Source organism: Delphinapterus leucas, chromosome 11, assembly GCF_059928025.1.
Source record: "Delphinapterus leucas isolate spDelLeu-1000000601 "Yukka" chromosome 11, BTC_Dleu_Yukka2, whole genome shotgun sequence".
Lineage (NCBI taxonomy): Eukaryota > Metazoa > Chordata > Mammalia > Artiodactyla > Monodontidae > Delphinapterus > Delphinapterus leucas.
In genome coordinates, this window is record NC_143139.1 from 60,058,782 (window position 1) to 60,083,151 (window position 24,370).

Here is a 24,370-nt window from a genome sequence, read left to right on the forward strand (position 1 = left end):
GAGGATATTTTATGTTTGTTTCACAGGTTACTACTCTGTTGTGTTTCCAGACTGGCCAATATTTCCACGTAACAGATACACATCTCTTTTCCTCATTGTTACTCCACCAATCCTAATACTGAGTGTTATAATTATCAGTTTGGTCAAGCACAAATACCCTCATTTAGTTCTTCTGAACTAATACAATCCAGGGGGGAAAAAAAGCCTCATTCGTACATGGCTTTAAAAAATAAATTAAAATTGGGTGTTATTTCTAATTTGCAGCAAACCCTTACTCAAAAGAAGAAATGGTTCAATGGTTCAATTTCCTTTCCTAACATTAGAAGGTAAACTCATCTTTACTTTCCACTTTTTATGAAGAAGCATTGTTTTCATGCTGCCACAGCTGTGACTTTCAGTGAGTAACCCACCCCCTGTGTGCCTTAGCTTCTAAATATGTAAAATCAGTGAGCTAGATTTAGGCAAGTCCTGGTCCTCATCAGTAAAAGCATTTCTATTTAACCTGTTGCCTGCTGCTTCAACTCCAAATATCTGGTTTTCCCTGTTCTCTTGCAAATTTGATGTCTTTCTGGTTTACTACTTCCTCAGACTCATATTGGAATAGTAATTAAGGGAATTAATTTAAAAGGCCTTGCACTTTTGGATTATAGATTACTCTTGGAACAAAATGTAAAATAAGATTATAAAAAGGGATAAACCTAAATGTTTACTTGTTGCCATTAGAGCACTGAAAAATCTATTTTCCTCAAAACCAAATGCTGGGACATGATTATATTTAAAGACTAACCGATGGCCTCAGACATTGGATTTGATGGATAATTACAGTAGCTACACTGCAAAAATCTTTACATAACCTTAAGAATTACCCCTAAAACCATGCCTAGATAAAACGTGCCTGGAATAGATTAGGTGCAATGCATATAAACACATATATACCACCTTCTAGTATAAAAATTTTCAAAAAACATGGAGAATACAATAATTTATAAAGAATTGCTGTTTATGTAAAGAACAAAACAAACTCAGAAAAACGTGATCAGGGTATTACTTCTCAGGGATAAGGCAACTAATGCCCTAGTATCTCAAAATCCTTTACAAAAGGAGATAGCTTAATAAATTCTAGCTCAGGGATTTTTGTTTGTGTTTTATGTATGTTACTTTTTTTTCTTCTTTTTCTTTTCATCTGCTTCCATTTTAAGCTTAACTTCTTCAGCTGTAAGGGCTCCCAGTTTCTTACTCTTCGCTTTCTTAACCTTTTCCTTGATGGCGGCCACATCAATTTTACTTTCAGGAGAAGCTAAATAAAAACAATACATGTAATTCTTTAGATTATACCAAATAAAACAAAGAATACATATATAAGACAGTAATTTCAGAGTACTGTTACAATTGAAAGATCATGTTATAAGATATAAAACAAACAAACACTTGCTTAAAGGAAAGTTAGAAATTTCTTCTAATGAGGAGAAAACAAAGTACTTTAGTGAAAATATACACGAAAATGGCATTATACTTTAACTTAACTATTTGAACCAATTACTGGATTCAACTATTAAAATTACATTTTTTCCCTTAAATTGTTTAAGATTCTTTTTTCCATATTTTGGAACTTGAGTATTCCTTAAAAAACTTAGTTTTCCGAATATTCAATTAATGACTAATAGTATTTCATTTAACAAGATTTTGGTAATAAAGACAATAATCTGAGAGTATCTGGAGGTCCTCCTAACAGAACCCAACCCCATGTATTGAACACAAAAAGTGTGAACAAAACAGAAAAGCAGTGAAAAAAAAAAACACAACTTTTTTCTTATTATTTAAAGAACAGCACTCAGGACATAAAGAACCACAAGATAAAATGTCATCAAACAACCCAGCAACTTGAGAGCAGACTTAAAGCCTCCACTAGAGTGGAATAGCTACACTTTAATCAGTAATAAACTGAGATTAAACTAGCTATTGAATACCTTCAGAGTACATAACTGACAGATTGGACAAACTAGAAAGTATAATGCTTATGATATTTTTAACTTTTATATAACCAAGGATCTGAATAGTAGACTACAATACTTTTAAAGCTGTTAACACTGATATAAATTAACTAGTACTGTTACATCTGGCTTTGACCAACAGGTCATGTGCAGTGCTGCTGGGTGACCTCCCTCCCCTCACTGTGCCACTGACCACTTTGGAGAGTTACCTTACAGAGGAGTACACGTGTTACTAGTGGAAAAGAAAATGCGAAAGAGGAGAAGACGGATCAAAATGAGGCTAGGAATGAGAAGAAAAGGCATCAGTGTGTTTTCTCTGAGTGTCTTTAAAAGCCCCTGAGTAAGAAAGATCGTCCTGCTATTTTGTTGGTGTCTTTTAGCCCAAGTGATGAGAAATCCACGTTAACCGTACAGGAGTCAAATTTTAAGCCACAGATCACACAAGTAAAGAAAGTACAACTTTTGATAAGCTTTTTTTAAAGGGCATGATAGCAGCGCTCAGGGATCTTACTGTTTTATTTTTACAGAAGATTCACTGCTCTGGTTTATATCTTTCACAACAGAGTCCTTCCTCAGCACAGAGGTCAGGAAGGGACTGTCAATCTGGGATACTCTTAAATAAGCATTAGTTGCTACTAAATTATAAATTATCTCAGTCACCACCGCTTTTCCCTAGGATTTGTGATTAATGAAATGCTAAGAGAATTGATGAAACGCATGGTTATTTCTTAACACTCAAAGAGCTTCAGACAAATCCACTATGGGTTTACTTTTCCTCTAACAGACTTACAGCATACCAAGAGTTGGAAAACAAGCATTTACCTTCCTTAGGTTTCACAACTGGTTTTTCTTTAGGTGGAATAAACGCTTTGTTTCTTTCCTCTTGTCTCCTACTAAGAGCTTCTGCTTGTTTAGCCTACATCATTAATAAAAAAAACTACATTAAAAAACGCTTGTGTAGTTAAATAAGAATTCAAGTATCTATAAACTTTGCAATTAATTAGTGTTGTAAGCTAGACATGGTCTTACCTTTATTGCTTCCATTTTCTGTCTCTTCTTTTGACTTGCCTTCAGAAAGTATTCACCAGTAGCCAATTCTTTATCAATCTGTTGAAATCAGTATTTACAATACATCATAAATAATGTAGATGAGAAGTCAATTCCTAAGAAATTCACAATGACCTTGAGGTAAAGACAGTGGGGTCAAAACTATGATTATAAAAATAGCAACATAAAAAGAAGGAAATGTCCTCTAAGCTGAGGGGAATATATATGCACAAAAGCATGTAGGTAGGAAAGTAGGTGATGTGTTCATGGAATACACAACAGACTGCTTGAGGTGGGGTGGAAGATCAATGATTCAGAAAAGTGTGAGAGGAAACTGGAAAGACAGTTTTGGGGAAGCATGAAGAAACACGAATGACAGGTAAGGGAAGCGGGATATGCTTTAGAAATGACTGAAGGTTCCTGAGAAGAGTGAAGAGAGCAAAGTAGCACTTTATGAAAGGTACAGAAGAAAGGAGAAGAGAGAAAAGGCTGTTTTTAAAAAAAGGTTGCAGCATACAAAATGAAAAGCAAGAATTGTCAGGATGTGGAGACTAATTAAGTACTAATTTGCAGTAGCAAATTCATTAAGTAGATAGTCAACATATAATTAACTGGTCTACCTAAGGCAATGTTCTATAATACTAAGCTCTCTACAATTACTAACTCACTTAATCCTCATTAACAATTCTTTGAGACAGGAATGATCATTATCCCTATTTTCTGTACAAAGAAACTGAGGCATGGATGGGTTAAATAAATTATGCCCATAATTACATAGCAAGTAAGTGACAGAAAGTCAAATGAGACATCGCTGATTCAAGAAGCTTACAGTCATAAAAAAAAACGATAAAACAACTACTTACAGTACAGGGCTATACAGAATATATCAGGTGTTACAGAAGCATGGTTTAGTAACTGGATCATTCGCTTTCCCCCAACTAACACTTTCCTTCTGGCTTCACTTTGTTTTCCAAAATAGACCTCAAGATCCAACACTTCCATTTTTACTATGATCATCATTCCTTTTTTACCTTTGACCTTTCATCAAACCTTCCTGGAAAACTACAAACACAGGGCTATGGGGAAAACAAGATATAGTACACAGAAAGAGATGGGTTTACATGCTAAGCACAAAGAACTCGTAAAAGGGAAGACTTTAACATACAGCCAAGGAAGGGAATAATGAAGCAAGACACCTCAGAAGACAGGTGACGACAGAATTCAAAGAACAGAAAAAGAAAGGATTGATGCAGATGGAAAAAAAAAAAAAAAATTGTGAGATAAGAGGAAGTTGAAAGAGTTCTTGCCTTGTAGCCTCAAATACTTCTAGGAGATGACATTGCATTTTATTTTACTGGAGTAGGATGGTGGCTAAAGAATTAAGAGGACACAGAGCTGCCAGAGAATACTGAAGACCTATCTGAGATTGGAAACGTGAATTTTTAACGGATGTAATCCAAAGATATGACTTTCTTCAGCTATGTTCAGTAGCCATGTTATGGGAAACAAGTCAAGTTTTAGGATTGATCCAAGTTTTAGTTTTGTTGGGCAGGTGTGATTGATAGAAGAAAAGGGAGTATGAAAGAAAACAGTGATGGGCAAGAGAGAAAAGGAAATTTTAGAAAGGGAATGATGCCAGAGGACAGCTGACAAAATTAGAGGCATTCCTGTCTTAAAAAAAGGATAGATATTAGACTTAAGATTTCAAATCCAGAGCAATCCTATAGTACATGGTCACATGAATGATGCTAAAGCAGAGTAGAAAGCACTGTGGACTAAATCGTTGAATTTTTTTTAACCATGGAACATTTATAGTGGCTACAGATACACAACTGACACCACCTACCTTGACGGAGTTTACACTCACAGTATGAAGCTTCCACTCCCCACCCCCATACAATTAGTTCAAAATAAGCCTATTCACACTTACCTTCAGTTTCTTATATCTCTACACAACCAAACGTACATACACAGAAATTCCACCCTCAAAGTTTCTGACAAAAATAGATTAAAATGGTTTCCCCCTCATGTAAAGAAATTCAACATTTAATACTGACCTGACTTTCTGGCTGTGGTGGTGGGAATGGTGTATACTCCTTCTTAACAGTTTTCTTCTTTGGTTCCTTGCGTTTATTCACATTTTTGTGCTTGAACTGTGGCAAAAATCTTTCCCAACTCTGTGATCTTAACTCAGAATCTTTCGCCAACTCTCGTTTAATCATTAAGGTCTTCAACCATGGCAATATATGAACAAAGTAAACTTTTAATTTAAAAAAATTTTTTTTTTGATGTGGACCATTTTTAAAGTCTTTATTGAATTTGTTACAATATTGCTTCTGTTTTATGCTTTTTGTTTTTTTGGCCACGAGGCATGTGAGATCCTAGCTCCCCGACCAGGGATCGAACCTGCATCCCCTGCATTGGAAGGCAAAGTCTTAACCACTGGACTGCCAGGGAAGTCCCAAACATTTTTAATTTTAGCAGTCATATGTTTCACAACCTAAGACATTATCAACATTGTTCCTATAAATAATAAAATTAAAAGGAACAATTCTTAGTCTCTTCAGTAGGATTAAACCAATTCTGGAAACAAAAAATATATAATCTCAAACATGCATAATTAACCAAGCATCAGAAAACCGTTAGAAATTTAGACAGAATTATTAAAATGAACTGAGATGAAAATAAGACTAACTCAGTTTTTCAACCATTATTTCATTAAAACCTTTAAAATTCAACCTAACAATAGCAGGGAGAGTTCTTAATTAGTGATGTTTCCTACAAGCAGGAAGCTTTCAGTAGCACCCTGAAATATGACGGAAAGAAAAAAAGTTTCTCATGATCAACAAAACGAAATGTTTTCACACTTCCCCTACTCCATGTGAATTTTATAGACACTGAAACATCAGAGGATGCAAACTAGGCATCAGATGCAAGATGAGCTCTCTTTATCTTTAATGTCCCAATGTAACTCAAAATCGTTTTTTCACCCCAATCTAAGAGTGACTTTTCAACTTCATTAAATTCAAGGATTGTTTAACAAATATCCATCATAAAACAACTCATTATACCATGGTTACATTTCCAAGAACAATCAAGAACTTTATGCATACAGGGATATAACAGACCTCTCTCGAAGAGCCTATAATTTGAGTGTTAAATTCCAAAATAGGTTTTAATGCAATCTCAAATATTCCAGACTTTACTTATAGAAAAAGGCAGAATTCAGGACTTCCCCAGTGGTCCAGTGGTAAAGAATCCACCTTCCAATGCAGGGGACACGGGTTCGATCCCTGGTCAGGGAAGATCCCATATGCCACCGGGTGCCTCAACTAGAGAGCCCATGCGCCCTGGAGCTGGCAGCCACTAGATAGAAAACCCGCACGCCACAACCACAGAGAAGCCCGTGCGCTGCAACAAAGGATCCTGCGTGCTACAATGAAAGATCCTGTGTGCCGCAACGAAGACCCAACACAGCCAAACAAAAATCTTTTTAAATTAATTAATTAATTAAAAAAAGAAAAAGGCAGAATTGTAAAAGATCCCATCTTTAAATATAGTATGTGGGCTCAAACCCTAAGAAAACTGGATTGGTACCATCTACTACAAATCCTATGAAGCTTATTTTATTTGTATTGGAAGTGAATCACTACATTACACTGTCCCCTTCAATAGCTTTCAAACTTCCAAAGAAGTAACTATAGGACTGGGATAGAGTTGAGTGGGCTGAACTCTACCCCAATTTACCCAAAATAGCTCTGCTTTATCTGTTTTGTATATTAGGCTTTCATAAAAGATTTACTTTCAGGAAAGGTTTCTGTAGCTAAAAACAACTTTTTAGTAGTATACAGTGAACACTCACTTTAATGTTATAAATTGGATGAATATTCTTCATAGTGTCTAGGACTACTTTTCGAACCTGAAATTTGCAAAGAAAAATGAATCAGTCATGTATAAAGATTTTAGTGAACTACGCAGACGAGGATTAATATATCACAAAATAGCCTATGAACCAGGCAATGGCTACCAAATTGGATACTGTAGTCCCTTCAACTGTTCTGAGTGGCTTCTAGATCTTTCATAATAGTCAACCTCCCTTGGATACAATGAAGTCTCTCAACTTTACTGATAAAAAGCTATACACAGAATTAACACAACACTCTGGAGCTGTAAAATTTAGGGGGAAGAGGGCTGGATTTAGAGTTAGAATATATGCACTCAAACAGTGGGACTGCCACTTCATGTGACAAAGGCACTTAATTTTCCTATTCCAGCTTTTTCATTTGTAATATGGAAATAAAACTACCTTAAGGATCTGTCATAAGAAGTAAATAATATACTTAGACTCTACAAAACTGTGAAATATTCAAAATATTTAAGTTATTATTGCCCCATGAGAAAAAAGCAGATAACTTATGAGAAAGAGGTCCAATAGAATTAAGGTTAAAGGCCCTGGAAAGCAAGTAAGACCTCACTGCCAGATACAGATAACAAAAGCCTCAAAAGGAGTTAATAGAAACAGTATCTGCTCCACAGATTTTCTCATAACATCTGACAAGCTGAAGAAGATGTTCATAAAAACATTAACATTCAAAGAAAATATATCTTAAAGGAAGTTTTCTGAGCCTGACCTCTACTGGCTGAATACATTACTGCAAAGAACAAGATCTGTTCAATTCTCCAGTCATTAAAATGCATGTAGGGGCTTCCCTGGTGGCGCAGTGGTTGAGAGTCTGCCTGCCGATGCAGGGGCCACGGGTTCGTGCCCCGGTCCGGGAGGATCCCGCGTGCCGCGGAGCGGCTGGGCCCGTGAGCCATGGCCACTGAGCCTGCGCGTCCAGAGCCTGTGCTCCGCAACGGGAGAGGCCACAACAGTGAGAGACCCGCGTACCGCAAAAAAAAAAAAAAAATGCATGTAATTACTTCGTGTTTCTTATGTTTGCTACAGACTGAGACCTTAAATGCCCACTTAAAATTCGAGTGGAGGGAATAATGATGTGCAGACCTCCTAACTCAGAAACGGATCTCTCTTCAGTTACCAAAGGTTGGCCATAATATGTTAGGGTCCAGGAAATTACATGAATTCCCTCAAATTACATGAAGAATTTACTAATGGAAAATCAAACAAAGCATATTCTAAAATATATATATATAAAACAATATATTATGCAATGAACTATTATTTCATTTATTCTCTGTGGAAAATTAACTGAAGAGAATAAATAGTTCTCACCTCTTTTAAGCCACTAAAAGGTCCAATGGCTGAAACCGTGTTTCCCTGTACCATAATGTAACAGTTTGTTAAGAGTTCCAAGGCCTACATCAAAAGAGCAATAAGTTGAAGTTCAGTACACTTAAAAACTAACAAAAGAGGAAGACATACTTTTTCACTAATAAAAAGTACCTTCAACGTAGATCCTTTGGGACCAATAAGCCGTTGTCTTCTTTTTACAAATCTTTCTTTATTTCTTACTAAAGAACCTATTTTAATGATGTCACATGCAACATCATCCTGAAGAATTCGTACTGCCTTTTGGGAAAATAAAAAAGAAAACTCCATCAATATTCTTGACAAGTATATATCTTCTGCAAGCCAAGAAATTTAAGCACAAAATGACAGTTAAGCACAAAAATGAAAACTTTATGGTGCAGGAGGAGACGCAGTGTTATATGTTGTCTCTAATGTTGAGGCAAATAAAGCAAAGTCTCTGTAATTCTTAATTTACCTGTTCAAATGAAACACTCCTTGCTAACAGTTTTATTAGGTCTCGGGCCCTAATGATGATATATGGATCAAATGTCTTCTTTGTTGTACAGACAGTCATGCTGCCCTCGATCAGGTCCAGGGTTGCATTAACATGCTACAATACAAAAAGAGCAAACAAGCAGTTGTCTGAAAATGAATTCAATTTTAGATAATTACAGAGCCGATCCTAACCAAATTAATAATTTGTCTGCCATTAAGCTATCTCAAAATTCATTAACTCTCTCCTTGAAGAAGCTAGAAAGTTAATGTAAATAATTGATTACTTTTAGACTTCAAAGAATATAAAAAACTCAGGCAATTGAAAACATTTATAATTGGCTTTAGAATAATTTATACTTATTGGAATAAAGATTATCTCTAGTTTAAAAAATATATATCAGTCAAAATGAGGCTACATTCTAAAATTAAGGTAAAAATGTAAAGCTATATAATTTCCCTACCTTGGCTGGATCCAGCTCTAATCTCTAATCTGCTCCCTAGAGTGAGAATGGACTTTCCCTTTCAAACTTTTTTCTAGCTGGTTTGTATTAGCTAAATACAAAGTAAAAACAAATTATCATAGGTTTAAAAATAAAAGCAGTGATTATGATTACTACAGTGATTAAAACTATGCATTAACTTTCAAATGGAAGAATCAGATTTCAACAAAGCAAATAAAAATGCTGTTTTCTAACTTGTGAGCATAATCTGAAGAATATTTCAATATAGTGAATGACGAACAATTAAACCTAAGGTTAGGTGTCTATAAGTTTACCAAAAAACCCCCAAAATTGAGTCTAATCTCCGATGTAGACAGCTGTAAAACACGCCTGCAGTTTGCTAAACCACCCTCATACCTAATGCACACAAATGACTCTAGAGCAGTGCCACAGCTGAGAAATACATTTTCTATCAATCTAGTGTACATACACACACAGGTGAACCAAAAGCTTCATTAAATGATACTTATACTTACCACATGTGATACATTGATGTATTTTTTTCTAAAGGCTCATTATATCCACTAAATTGACTTCTTGATTCACTAAGGGGTCTCAATCCAGTTTGAAAAATAAAATCAAATACACTGCTCTAGGGGCACGGCAGAGGAAAGTTAAACAATGCCAGGAGTATGCCTCGGCTCAAACTGTACAGGTTCGTGGCAACCATTATAGTAGCAGACATTCTGAAATTTGGAGTTCACAAGTGAGTTTCAGACCATCTGTGAATCCCCTAAATATTTAAAGGCATGTGAATTTTTCCAAGTAATCTATTATTCACAAAACTAAAAACAAATGAACTGTAAGGATAATTATCTAGTCTGTTTAAAATATCAAAGGAATCAAATTAACCAGCTATGGTAGCACCTTTAAAAAAAAATCCATCAGCACACATTCAGTTACTTAAAAGATATAAGCAAAAACAAAATCTCAAAGAAATACATAAGATATGCATACATGTTCACTCAAGGCTTTCTGTACCAACGGCCAGCACTCTTTCAAGTAAGCCTCTCTATATTTTGGAAACAAAGTTGCAAAACTGCTCTCCTCCAAGAGTCCTCTGGGATTGTCCTCTTTGGAAAAAGCTGGCTCCTTCCAACCATCAGGAACAGTGAGGAGTTCTGATTCATCTACAAAGGGGGAAAAATCTATACATCAGATTTAACTTCTTTTGGACACTTTTTGAACACTTGCATGTATACATTCACAAGCTTCCCAATACTCTCCTCGGATTTCCTTTTCCCCTGCTTTTTATATTATTCAACAGTCCAAGAACGTGCCTCTGTCATTATCACCAAAATACTGTATTAAAATTGTATATATTTCAGTCACCTCAGGAGACAAAGTTCCTTAAGGGCAGGGACTCTTCTTCGATCCACACTTATTGGCATACACCTGGTACACAGTCAACACTTACAAACTTCTACTGCACCACACTATCTTAAGAGTTGAAGATCCAAACACCATTTTGTTTACATTACTATTTTAAATATAAGTAACCTTTCAGACTCAATGAAGTGCAGCCTATGTGTATATATATACGTGCATGTGTGTATATATGTGTGTATATATGTGTGTGCATCAAAAGCTTGATCCCAGTGTACGCTTTCAGTTAATATTCACTAGTACAGGGTTTTGGGTTTTCCAAAGAGCTTTCACGTGCGTTATTTCTGTATACTCTCACAACTACAAAAGGTAGGAAGAACTGGTATTATTATTCCCATTTTATAAAAGATATTCAGTTCAAAAACTTTAAGTGACTTGTGTAAGGGAATATGAAGCTCAGTCTAGGTCTCCTCTCACTAGAACAAAATGCCTCCTAAGGGCTATAAATTATTTCCCATATCATTTATCAAAACTCCTGGTCCTGAATTTTAAGAACCTCTTAAATCCAACAGCTGTACTTTAATTCAGTACTACTCAAAGATATGATCCATAGGCCTGAAGCACCAGCATAAACTGAGAGTTTGTTAGAAATGCAGTTCTTGGGCTCCATCCAGACCTACTAAATGTGAATCTCTGGGATGAAGCCCAGGAATCTTTCTTAACAGTCTCATGAGGAGATTCCTATGCATACTAAAGTTTAAGAAGCAGGTCTTACAGTTCATGTTATCCACTCCAGTCAGGTAAACTTGCTTTCTGTTTCTTATACTCACATGCACTTTGTTACTTCTGGTTCAAATCACAGAGAATTAGCTAGTCTTTATTTATCGTTCACTTCTCAATACCCCCCCCCAAAACCCTCAAATTCTACAATAGTGATTACTTAAAATGCATATCTGACCAAGATCCTACCCAATTTAAACACTTAAATGGTTATGAATTAAAAAAAAACAAAGAAAAAAAAAACCCACTGGCTAAGGAAATCAACAGGAGTTTCACAATGGAGGAAGTACAAATAGCCCCAAAACATGTAAAGATGTGTAACCTCATTAGTAATCAGGAAAGTCTGATTTAAAAACACAATCAGATATGATTTCACACTTAACAAAATGACAGAAATGAAAAATTCAGGTAACAGCAAGTGTTAGTGCTCATCTACTGATATCGGGAGTGTAAAGCAGCACAACTCCTTTGGGAAGATTTAGCATTATTTGCACATGCCCTACCCTACAATTCAAGGATTCCAATCCCATGTAAGGTACATAACCAGAGAAACTCTAACATGTCAACAAGGAGGTATGTACACAGATATTTATACCATATTGTTTATAATAACAATGGGAGCAATAAAATGTCCAGCAACATTAAAATGAAAATATAGAGATTGCCTCATCCACCAGAGGGCAGACAGCAGAAGCAAGAAGAACTACAATCCTGCAGCCTGTGGAACAAAAACCACATTCACAGAAAGACAGACAAGATGAAAAAGCAGAGGGCTATGTACCAGATGAAGGAACAAGATAAAACCCCAGAAAAACAACTAAATGAAGTGGAGATGGGCAACCTTCCAGAAAAAGAATTCAGGATAATGATAGTGAAGATGATCCAGGACCTCAGAAAAAGAATGGAGGCAAAGATCGAGAAGATGCAAGAAATGTTTAACATTTCTTGAAGAACAAACAAACAGAGATGAACAAAACAATAACTGAAATGAAAACTACACTAGAAGGAATCAATAGCAGAATAACTGAGGCCAGAACGGATAAGTGACCTGGAAGACAGAATGGTGGAGTTCACTGCTGTGGAACAGAATAAAGAAAAAAGAATGAAAAGAAATGAAGACAGCCTCAGAGACCTCTGGGACAACATTAAACGCAACAACATTCGCATTACAAGGGTCCCAGAAGGAGAAGAGGGAGAGAAAGGACCAAGAAAATATCTGAAGAGATTATGGTCGAAAACTTCCCTAACATGGGAAAGGAAATAGCCACCCAAGTCCAGGAAGTGCAGCGAGTCCCATACAGGATAAACCCAAGGAGAAACATGGCAAGACACATAGTAATCCGATTGGCAAAAATTAAAGACAAAGAAAAAATATTGAAAGCAGCAAGGGAAAAACGACAAATAACATACAAGGGAACTCCCATAAGGTTAACAGCTGATTTCTCAGCAGAAACTCTACAAGCCAGAAGGGAGTGGCATGATATACTTAAAGTGATGAAAGGGAAGAACCTACAACCAAGATTACTCTACCCGGCAAGGATCTCATTCAGATTCAACAGAGAAATCAAAAGCTTTACAGAAAAGGAAAAGCTAAGAGAATTCACCACCACCAAACCAGCTCTACAACAAATGCTAAAGGAACTTCTCCAAGTGGGAAACACAAGAGAAGAAAAGGACCTACAAAAATGAACCCAAAACAATTTAAAAAATGGTCATAGGAACATACATATCGATAATTACCTCAAACATGAATGGATTAAATGCTCCAACCAAAAGACAAAGGCTTGCTAAATGGATACAAAAACAAGACCCATATATATGCTGTCTACAAGAGACCCACTTCAGACCTAGGGACACATACAGGCTTAAAGTGAGGGGATGGAAAAAGATATTCCATGCAAATAGAAATCAAAACAAAGCTGGATTAGCAATACTCATATCAGATAAAATAGACTTTAAAATAAAGAATGTTACAAGAGGCAAGGAAGGACACTACATAACGATTGGAGGATCAATCCAAGAAGAAGATATAACAATTATAAATATATATACACCCAACACAGGAGCACCTCAATACATAAGGAAACTGCTAACAACTCTAAAATAGGAAATCGACAGTAACACAATACTAGTGGGGGACTTTTAACACCTCACTTACACCAATAGACAGATCATCCAAAATGAAAATAAATAAGGAAAGAGAAGCTTTAAATAACACAGCAGACCAGATAGATTTAATTGATACTTATAGGACATTCCATCCAAAAACAGCAGATTACACTTTCTTCTCAAGTGAGCACGGAACATTCTCCAGGATAGATCACATCTTGGGTCACAAATCAAGCCTCAGTAAATTTAAGAAACTGAAATCATATCAAGCATCTTTTCTGACCACAACGCTATGAGATTAGAAATGAATTACAGGGAAAAAAACGTAAAAAACACAAACACATGGAGGCTAAACAATACATTACTAAATAACCAAGAGATCACTGAAGAAATCAAAGAGGAAATCAAAAAATATCTACAGAAAAATGACAATGAAAACACGACGATCCAAAACCTACGGGATGTAGCAAAAGCAGCTCTAAGAGGGAAGTTTATAGCTATACAAGCTTACCTCAAGAAACAAGAAAAATCTCTAATAATCTAATGTTACACCTAAAGGAACTAGAGAAAGAAGAACAAACAAAACCCAAAGTTAGCAGAAGGAAAGAAATCATAAAGATCAGAGCAGAAATAAATGAAATAGAAACAAAGAAAACAATAGCAAAGATCAATAAAACTAAAAACTGGTTCTTTGAGAAGATAAACAAAATTGATAAACCATTAGCCAGACTCAACAAGAAAAAGAGGGAGAGGACTCAAATCAATAAAATTAGAAAGGAAAAACGAGAAGTTACAACAGACACCGCAGAAATGCAAGGCATCCTAAGAGACTACTACAAGCAACTCTATGCCAATAAAATGGACAACCTGGAAGAAATGGACAAATTCTTAGAAAGGTATAACCTTCCAAGACTGAACCACGAAGAAATAGAAAATATAAACAGACCAATCACAAGTAATGAAATTGAAACTGTGATTAAAAATCTTCCAACAAACAAAAGTCCAGGACCAAATGGCTTCATCACAGGTGAATTGTATCACACATTTAGAGAAGAGCTAACACTTATCCTTCTCAAACTCTTCCAAAAAACTGCAGAGGAAGGAACACTCCCAAACTCATTCTATGAGGCCATCATCACCCTGATACCAAAACCAGACAAAGATACTACAAAAAAAAAAAGAAAATTACAGACCAATATCAGTCATGAATATAGATGCAAAAATCCTCAACAAAATACTAGCAAACAGAATCCAACAGCACATTAAAAGGATCATACACCATGATCAAGTGGGATTTATCCCAGGGATGCAAGGATTCTTCAATATATGCAACTCAATCAATGTGATACACCATATGAACAAACTGAAGAATTAAAAACCATATGATCATCTCAATAGATGCAGAAAAAGCTTTTGACAAAATTCAAAACCCATTTATGATAAAAACTCTCCAGAAAGTGGGCATAGAGGGAAACTACCTCAACATAATAAAGGCCATATACGACAAACCCACAGCAAACATCATTCTCAATGGTGAAAAACTGAAAGCATTTCCTCTAAGAGTGGGAAAAAGACAAGGATGTCCACTCTCACCACTATTATTCAACATAGTTTTGGAAGTCCCAGCCACAGCAATCAGAGAAGAAAAAGAAATAAAAGGAATACAAATTGGAAAAGAAGAAGTAAAACTGTCACTGTTTGCAGATGACATGATACTATACATAGAGAATCCTAAAAATGCCACCAGAAAACTACTAGAGCTAATCAATGAATTTGGTAAATTTGCAGGATACAAAATTTTTTTTCCTTGTTTTATTTTGACCCCATTTACTTTTTAAATTAAATTTTCATTTAAGATCATTGTAGATTCACATGAAGTTAAGAAATACAGAGGAGTACTGTATTGTTCACCCTGTTCTCCCCAATGGTAAAATCTCACATAACTATAGTACAGGATATTGACATTGACACAATCCTTTGATGTTATTCAGATATCACTAGTTTCATGCATGTAATCACCACCACAGTTATGACAAAAAGCAGTTTCACTGCTTTTTCACTGCAAGTACAAGCCATTGGTACTTGAAACAACTTGGATGTATCTTCAGAAAATACATCCAAGTTGTTGCAAGTACCAATGGCTTGTTCTGAAGACACATCCAAGTTGTTGCAAGTACACCTGAAGATACATCCAAGTTGTTGCAAGTACCAATGGCTTGTTCCTTTTTATTGCTGAGTAATATTCCATGGTATGGATGAACCAGTTTGTTTAACAATTTACCCACTGAAGGACATTTGGGTTGTTCTAGTTCTAGGCTATTACAAGTAAAGCTTCTGTGAACATTCACATACAGGTTGCTGTGTGAATATAAGTTTCATCTGTCTGGGATAAATGTCCAAGAATGCAATTGCTGGGTCATATGGTAATTGCACATTTAGTTTTATAGGAATTTGCCAAACGCTTTCCCAGAGTGGTTGTATCATTTTTAAGGTCCTATTAGCAATGTATGAATGATCCAGTTTCTCCACATATTCTCCAGCATTTGCTGTTGTCATTTTTTTTAAATTTTAGTCATTTCAATAGGTATGCAGTGATATCTCTTTGAAGCTTACATGTGCATTTCCCTAATAGCTAATGATGTCAAACATCTATTCATGTGTTTATTTGCCACCTGTACACATTCTTTTTTTTTCCACACACACACTCTGTATTTTATTTTTACAAGAGAAAAATAAACTGACACCAAGCATTGTAAATGGATGACCACAACAAAAGCAACAATGATTGCAATAACCAAACATGAAACACACTCATACTATGTCATAATATTGACATTCAGTCCAGTAATCCTCCACTGTAACAAAACAGGTCCTTTACTTTGCAGTGAAAATTGATTTGTATATTTTTTGCCTCTGAGTTCTTGTGGGATTTTTTTTTTATTCAAACAGAAAATTAATGCACAGAAATCTCTTGCATTCTTATACACTAATGATGGAAAATCTGAAAGAGAAATTAAAGAAACCCTCCCATTTATCACTGCAACAAAATGAATAAAATACCTAGGAATAAACGTACCAGGGAGACAAAAGACCTCTATGCAGAAAACTATAAGACACTGATGAAAGAAATTAAAGATGATACCAACAGATGAAGAGATATACCATGTTCTTGGATTGGAAAAATCAATATTGTGAAAATGACTATACTACCCAAAGCAATCTACAGATTCAATGCAATCCCTGTCAAATTACCAATGGCATTTTTTATGGAACTAGAACAACAAATCTTAAAATTTGTATGGAGACACAAAAGACCCCGAATAGCCAAAGCAGTCTTGAGGGAAAAAAACAGAGCTGGAGGAATCAGACTCCCTGACTTCAGACTATACTACAAAGCTACAGTAATCAAGACAATATGGTACTGGCACAAATACAGAAACATAGATCAATGGAACAAGATAGAAAGCTCAGAATTAAACCCACACACCTATGGTCAACTAATCTATGACAAAGGAGGCAAGGATATAAAATGGAAAAAAGACAGTCTCTTTAATAAATGGTGCTGGGAAAACTGGACAGCTACATGTAAAAGAAATTGGAACACTCCCTAACACCATACACAAAAGTAAACTCAAAATGGATTAGAGACCTAAATGTAAGACTGGACACTACAAAACTCTTAGAGGAAAACAAAGAAAGAACACTCCTTGACATAAATCACAGCAAGATCTTTTTTGATCCACCTCCTAGAGTAATGGAAATAAAAACAAAAATAAATGGGACCTAATGAAACTTCAAAGCTTTTGCACAGCAAAGGAAACCATAAACAAGATGAAAAGACAACCCCCAGAATGGGAGAAAATATTTACAAATGAATCAACGGACAAAGGATTAATCTCCAAAATATATAAAGAGCTCATGCAGCTCAATATTAAAGAAAGAAACAACCCAATTCAAAAATGGGCAGAATACCTAAATAGACCTTTCTCCAAAGACATACAGATGGCCAAGAAGCACATGAAAAGCTGCTCAACATCACTAATTATTAGAGAAATGCAAATCAAAACTACAATGAGGTATCACCTCACACCAGTTAGAATGGGCATCATCAGAAAATCTACAAACAACAAATGCTGGAGAGGATGTGGAGAAAAGAGAACCCTCTTGCACTGTTGGTGGGAATGTAAATTGATAGAGTCACTATGGAGAACAGTATGGAGGTTCCTTAAAAAACTAAAAATAGAATTACCATATGATCCAGCAATTCCACTACTGGGCATATACCCAGAGAAAACCATAATTCAAAAAGATGCATGCACCCCAATGTTCACTGCAGCACTATTTACAATAGCCAGGTCGTGGAAGCAACCAAAATGCCCATCGACAGACAAATGGATAAAGAAGTTGTGGTACATATATTCAATGGGATATTACTCAGCCATAAAAAGGAACAAAATTGGGTCATTTGTTGAGACGTGGATGGATCTAGAGACTATCATACAGAGTAAGTCAGAAAGAGAAAAACAAATGTCGTATATTAACGCATGTATGTGGAACCTAGAAAAATGGTACAGATGAACTGGTTTGCAGGGCAGAAGTTGAGACACAGATGTAGAGAACAAACGTATGGACACCAAGGGGGGAAAGCCGCGGGGGGTGGGGATGGTGGTGTGATGAACTGGGCAATTGGGATTGACATGTATACACTGATGTGTATAAAGCTGATTACTAATAAGAACCTGCTGTATAAAAAATTAAAATTAAATTTAAAAAAACCGAATACTAAACTTACTTTGGGTTATTTGTATGGAAATGTGTTAATATAAATGTTTCAGACATTACATGAAATTCCTAAAATCTTATATGTTCTGGTACAATGTTATAGGTCATAATTCTAGTTATTATTTTAAAATGTATACCTCAGAAATAACTAAATTTCCCTGTCAATTGCATTATTATGAACTTTCATCAAATCTTTAACCGGGGTCATTTTTAAGTCTTTTGTCATTTACAGACAGTTCTGGGTGTACTCTGATGCTTTTGCAAAAATGTTCCTATAAAAGGGTTTCATCTTCAAGGAATTCATGGAAAAGACTCTGACAAGTACAGGTTTCTGGTAACTGACTATACTGCTGAACTGAAGGAATAAGCATTTTCAGAACTCTAATAGAAAACTGATGAATTCATAAAAGTGATAACAAAGATCAAGATGAAAAAAAATTAATTACATGGGACCGAGTGAACTGATGAGGATGATTATAAATTTTGTGACTTTGTTTGAAGAAGAAAAAAGAGACTGTAAAACGTTGTTGTTTAAATTATATTGCTTTTGTGGATTTAAAGTGGGTTTATAATTGTATATTATAATATATTTAGTATAAAAATAGAATGTTTAAAAAAAAAAAAGACACATGCACCCCAATGTTCATTGCAGCACTATTTACAATAGCCAGGTCATGGAAGCAACCAAAATGCCCATCGACAGATGAATGGATAAAGATGTGGTACATATATACAATGGAATATTACTCAGCCATAAAAAGGAATGAAATTGGGTCATTTGTTGAGACGTGGATGGATCTAGAGACTGTCATACAGAGTGAAGTAAGTCAGAAAGAGAAAAACAAATATCGTATATTAACGCATATATGTGGAATCCAGAAAAATGGTATAGATGATCTTATTTGCAAAGCAAAAATAGAGACACAGATGTAGAGGACAAGCGTATGGACACCAATGGGGGAAAGTGGCGAGGGGTGGGGGTGGGTGTGTGATAGAAAAAGAAAATGAAAACATAAATTAGCCTGTATTCATACAAGGGAACATCATACAGTAGGGAAAAGAATAAATCACAGCTACAAGTGTTGCCCTGATTGAATAATAACAACAAAGTTTAGCCTAAGAAGCAAGACACAGAAGAATATCTACAATCCTTTCTCATTCATATAAAATTCAAAAACTGACGAAATTAAAACATTTTGTGCATAGGTGGTCAAGATTATGAAGAAAGGAATCAGAATAATCAACACGATTCAGAATGGTTACTTTAGGGCATGTAGGGGGCTTTGGGGGAATGGTAATGCTCTATTCTACTTAATGTGAGTGTGCTCCTTTTCACCTGTTGGTTTTATTCCTTAAGCTGCATATATACTGTCCTCTCTGCCATACACTTAATTAAAACAACAACGAATCACGTTTAATATCTCCCTTATGCCCATAGAATGAGAGTTCAAGGTTTTTAACACTTCCAGTAAGTCTGGTTGAGCAGGCCCCGGGCTATTTCTCTGGCCTCTCTTTCTGTCAATCATACAGAAGTTAATGGAGAAAACAAGATTGCAAAGCAAGAGAGCAATTAACGCAGTTGAAAGAACAGGAATTGTGTTGGCAATACTTCAGCAACCCGATAAACAAGAACAATAATAAACGTTCCAAAATTTCTTCACTGGCTGACAAACTAGCACTAAAAACACGCCTAGTATCTCCTTCTATCACTATGTCTGTCTCAGTCCTTCATTATCAATCACTCGTTCACTCATATGCATAACGACCTCCTACTCCCACCTCATCCCACCCCTCACTCTGCCAACGATTTCCAGACACCGCCGCGAGTTTAAGGTCCCGAAGCGCCTTCCTCATTCTTTTACAGAAGACGCATCCAGCAAGACCCCTACTTTGGGGGCTTCCAGCAAAAGCAATTAGTTAGGAACACGCGCCGGCGCCATAGAGGCCAGTCGTTCCTGCGAGTCCGGCCAACAACCCCAACCTTCAGCAATTACAGGTACTTAACTTCAAGGCGGCGTTACACGTTCCCAGCCAGCGAAAGGAAAAAACCCCAACTCAAAGCCCCCAAACCCCAGTCTTTGGTTTTCAAACAACCTCACCTCGGCTCTCCGGCTTCGGCTTCTGGCTACGAAATTCACTTTTCCTAGACGCTGTAGCTTGCCCGTCCGGCTTGGAGGACGCCATCTTCAAACTGCTTCCGGTGCTACCGGAAGTGAACCCTTCCTTAAATCCTACCGGCTAAAATCCCCGTGCTCAAAGTGAGTTCCGCAAAACTCAGACGAGATCTGCGCAGTCTCCGTGTGTGCTTAAGCTAGAGCCCGCGTATTTGCATACACTACTACGCTTCTCCCGCGGAGCCAATGGCGAGCCGGAGACTTCTCTTCCCGGACGCTGCAACTACGGAGTTTCAAAGCATGCTGGGAATTGTAGTTTAGCACTGGGGGTGAGTCGGAGACGGTTTTACCTATCATTTTCTCTTGGCCTCAGGGTCTAACGCGGAACGCATTTAGCCTCAGTGCAACCTGAATCGTACTGATATCACTCGTTCACTCATTCGATAAATATTTATATGATCGACCAATATGTGCTAGGCGTTGGGAAGTGGTACAGATATGAGAATATACGGTCCATGATGGCAAGAAGCGACAGTAATAACTACCATTTATTGTGAGACTACTTTGTGCCGGGCACTTTATTTGCATTATTTCTAATCCTTAAAACAAAAACAAAGTTAAAACCTCTCTAAGGTTGATTTTTTTTTGGAAAGTAAGCTTTCAAAGTCATTGCTTCTGATGGTTACTTTCTTGGATCGTGGCATTTCTCTAAGCCAGAGGTGTAGTAACTAAGCGACCCTTCTGAAGTTTTTCACCTAGCCTAACATTTCCCCAAATGACTAACTCCTGTGTATCCCAACACTGCATATATAGCTGACGTCAAGATGTGAGGTTCATCTCTACTACAAATCTTTATATTTCTCGTAACCTAAAAGTTCTTACACACGATAAAGGTAAGACTTCTTTTGATGAATGGTCTTATTGCTTGCCGTTTTAAAATTTTTCTGCAGCACAAATAGGGAAAGTGTTTGATAGGTTGAATTTCTTGCATTAGTGAAATGGGGAACGTTTATCTGAAAATCACCCTCTTGTGTCTTCTATAAAAGATTTTCTTTTATAAGATACATGAATAAAATAAACAATTACTTAGGGACAGAAAATCACAAGACACATAATTATGTAAAGGTTTTTGCTTTTATCCTGTGTGTCTTCTAAATGACAGGCAGTGATTTCATCCCTATATTCTTAGCAATTTGCTAAAATTAAAAAAAAATTTTTTTAAAAAGGACAAATCCCTAAAACCTAAAATAGAACAAATAACAGCAGGTGAAAGTTATAAAGTGAGAAGCAACAGCTTCAGTGTTCCCAGAAACCCTATGAGGCAGGTTTTTGGTATCCTTATTTTAAGGAACTCAGTCACTAGTAAGTGGAGAGCTAGACTTCAGGTCCAAGCAGTTTGACCTTTAATAGCTCCAGAAAGGCTACTATACCAAAAGGATTAGTTGTCGCAAATATGTTAGCAGGAGGGCTCGGTTTTCTGCCTCATAGCTTTTGGACTTGAGCTGCAGTATCAACTCCCCTGGGTCTCCAGCCTGCTGGCCCACCCTGCCAAAAGCCCACATTTTGGACTGTCCATGCCTCCATAATCACCTAAGTAATTCTATATTCTGTGTCTCTGGAGAACCCTGACAAATATAGAAGTTTATAGTAGAGCAAATCCAAATGGCTGATGAACATGACACTCTACCTCACTGTCAGAAAAGCCCAGAGACATAACAATAAAATATCACTTCTCACCCACTACATTGGTAAAAAACACATACCTATATATATAAAATATTTTTTAAATGATAATCTGCTGAAGGAAAGAGGACTCTCATATACTGTTGGTAGAAAGGTAAACTGTTACTGCCTTTTTGCAAAGCAACTATCAATATAAAGTATACAGGTAATGTTCCACAGTAATTCCACTCCTGGGAAACTGTCAACTAGAAATAAAGCACCATTCCATTAGGATGTATGTACAATGGTGTTGATTACTGCCTTGTATAGAACTAGTTCTGTGAAAGGTACTTTGGAGCCATACTGACTAGTTTGCCATCTACTAGCTATACAGCCTTGGGAAAGTTTCTTATCCACTCCTGTTCAGTTTCCTGCAATGGAGAGAATAACATTAATTCAGTGACTTTATACACGTAAAGTGATTACAAAAAAATGCTTTGCATGTGGTACACACTCAGTAGGTGTTAGCTATTATTTCTTTACTGTGGCAAAAAAGTAAAATCATCTTGACTATCAGTTAGGGATATAGTTAAATAAATTGGTGTTGCCTTCATAACTGTGAGATATTATGTAGCCATTCATAAGAATTAATTAAATCTATATGGAGAGATTACCTAGAGGCATTGAGGGATAAAAGCCAGATACAGAAAGATGGGATAATTATATATAGAGAGAATAATTATAATAATTATATATACATGTATATAATTATCCCACTTTTATGAAGCAAACCATTCATTCATTTAACAAATATTTATTGAGCATCTATAATGCCGCAGACACTGTTTTAAATACTTGGTTCTGTTCTATGTTCTGGACATAATAATAATTATGTGTGTGTATGTGATTATACAATGAACAAAGATTTGGAAGGATACACATTAAGCTTTCAAGGCTACCTTAAGGATGAAGGTGATTAGAAAAGAAAAAGGAACTAGGCAAAAAGACTAAAAAAACTAGACGTCCATGATAAAACAGGAGGCATATGAATCTATTTATGTAAAACTGTCCATATGTGTGTGTGCTCCTGTGTGCTCATAAGGAAGTCTATGAAAAAACGGTCACCAAAATGTTGACTATGTTACCTCTCCATATAGAGACATTTCAAAGGATGGCAATTTAAATAGCAGTACAATGTAAATCAGTCACAATTTACATCATTTTATTTTAACTTCCTTGGAAATCTGAATATAAATATGTACTCAGATCTGCAAGGTTATTTCCAGAAATTGCACAAACAACACTAAAAGGGGAAAGCAAAATCGCTGCCTCTAGAGTTTCTTGGCACAAATCAGGCTAGGAAGGTCTCTCCGGCAGGCAGACCCATTTTGGTTTTGACTTCTCCCCTCCTTGGACTGTTAAGCAACCTAGACCCACATACAGCTATCTTCCTATAGATGATACCTTTCACCAGTTCTTACCCTGCTTATTCATTTTCCCATGAAAAGCAAATTGGCTTCACAACTCTCCTTTGGAATTAGAGACCTTAATTCCCACAAAATTAACCCAGAGGGTAATGGGCAGAGAAGTCAGGATGTGTGGCTTAATGTCAGGGGTGTGCATTTATTTCTTACTTTAAAAAGCAAAAAAAAGTAGGCAAATAAGTGTGATTTGTTTTCCATTTAACATTTCTATACTCACTTATCAGAGACAAAAATATTTTTTCACAGTAATCTATTGTGGGGTGGTGTTTTTTTTTGCTAATTTTTAAAAAATAAGCAATCAAGAAAGGGTTTCTAAAATACAAAGCTTTGACACATTTTTATTTTCTAACATGGATAAGCTGCTTTCTATTCCAGTCAACCTCACAGACAGGTTTAAAATCTTCAATCAACATTTATCCATCAACATGAAAAACAATAGTTTAATAACTGTGGCTGTAAAATAAGGCCTCTTGTAACTCCAAGTGATTGCATATTAAAAAGGGACCTCATGATAACAGTTGAAAAGAAAAAAACACAGTAAAGCAGCCCGGCTGTAAACTAATCATGTTATTACCCTATCTTTTAAAAAGTAATGTCAATAAAAGTGAAGTATTCTGCATGAAAACCTAGGAAACCTGGGAATCCAGGAGAGAGACCAAATTAGAGAAACATATTCATCCAGTCTTGGAATGTTTTCTGCTGTGCAGCAGAATGTTTCATGTGTCAGGGTGCTGGGAAATATTTTCAGGATTTCCACCTCTTCCTGCAAGGCCATGTTTAGCAAACTCTCTGCATAAGGAGTTGTGGTGTATTGCCTGGGCTGCTAACC

The 24,370-nt window shown here is 36.2% G+C and overlaps 2 protein-coding genes across 7 annotated transcripts in view; one reads left to right on the forward strand and one right to left on the reverse strand.

The window, feature by feature from the left end:
- The window catches only part of GLIPR1 (GLI pathogenesis related 1), a 38,390-nt gene extending 36,813 nt beyond the window's left edge, over positions 1 to 1,577 (forward strand). Inside the window, exon 7 of the mRNA XM_022559868.3 lies at positions 27 to 1,577. Coding sequence (XP_022415576.1) covers positions 27 to 181 — 155 coding nt within the window. The 3' untranslated portion in view covers positions 182 to 1,577. The remainder of the gene's footprint in view (positions 1 to 26) is intronic.
- KRR1 (KRR1 small subunit processome component) lies at positions 968 to 20,518 on the reverse strand. 6 transcript variants are annotated; one of them, XM_022559867.3, is made up of 10 exons: positions 20,381 to 20,517; positions 10,242 to 10,414; positions 8,765 to 8,899; positions 8,443 to 8,568; positions 8,272 to 8,355; positions 6,901 to 6,957; positions 5,096 to 5,266; positions 3,021 to 3,098; positions 2,814 to 2,907; positions 968 to 1,297 (listed from the first exon to the last, which is right to left on the reverse strand). In XM_022559867.3, the coding sequence occupies exons 1-10, from the start codon at positions 20,463 to 20,465 to the stop codon at positions 1,155 to 1,157; spliced, it is 1,146 nt and encodes a 381-aa protein (XP_022415575.2). In that variant the 5' UTR covers positions 20,466 to 20,517; the 3' UTR covers positions 968 to 1,154. The 6 variants fall into 6 exon arrangements, with proteins under 6 accessions (XP_022415575.2, XP_089777178.1, XP_089777176.1 ...); XM_089921052.1 differs by lacking the exon at positions 5,096 to 5,266 and having other exon boundaries at positions 20,381 to 20,518; XM_089921050.1 differs by lacking the exon at positions 8,272 to 8,355.
- Between the last annotated feature and the right edge of the window lie 3,852 nt (positions 20,519 to 24,370).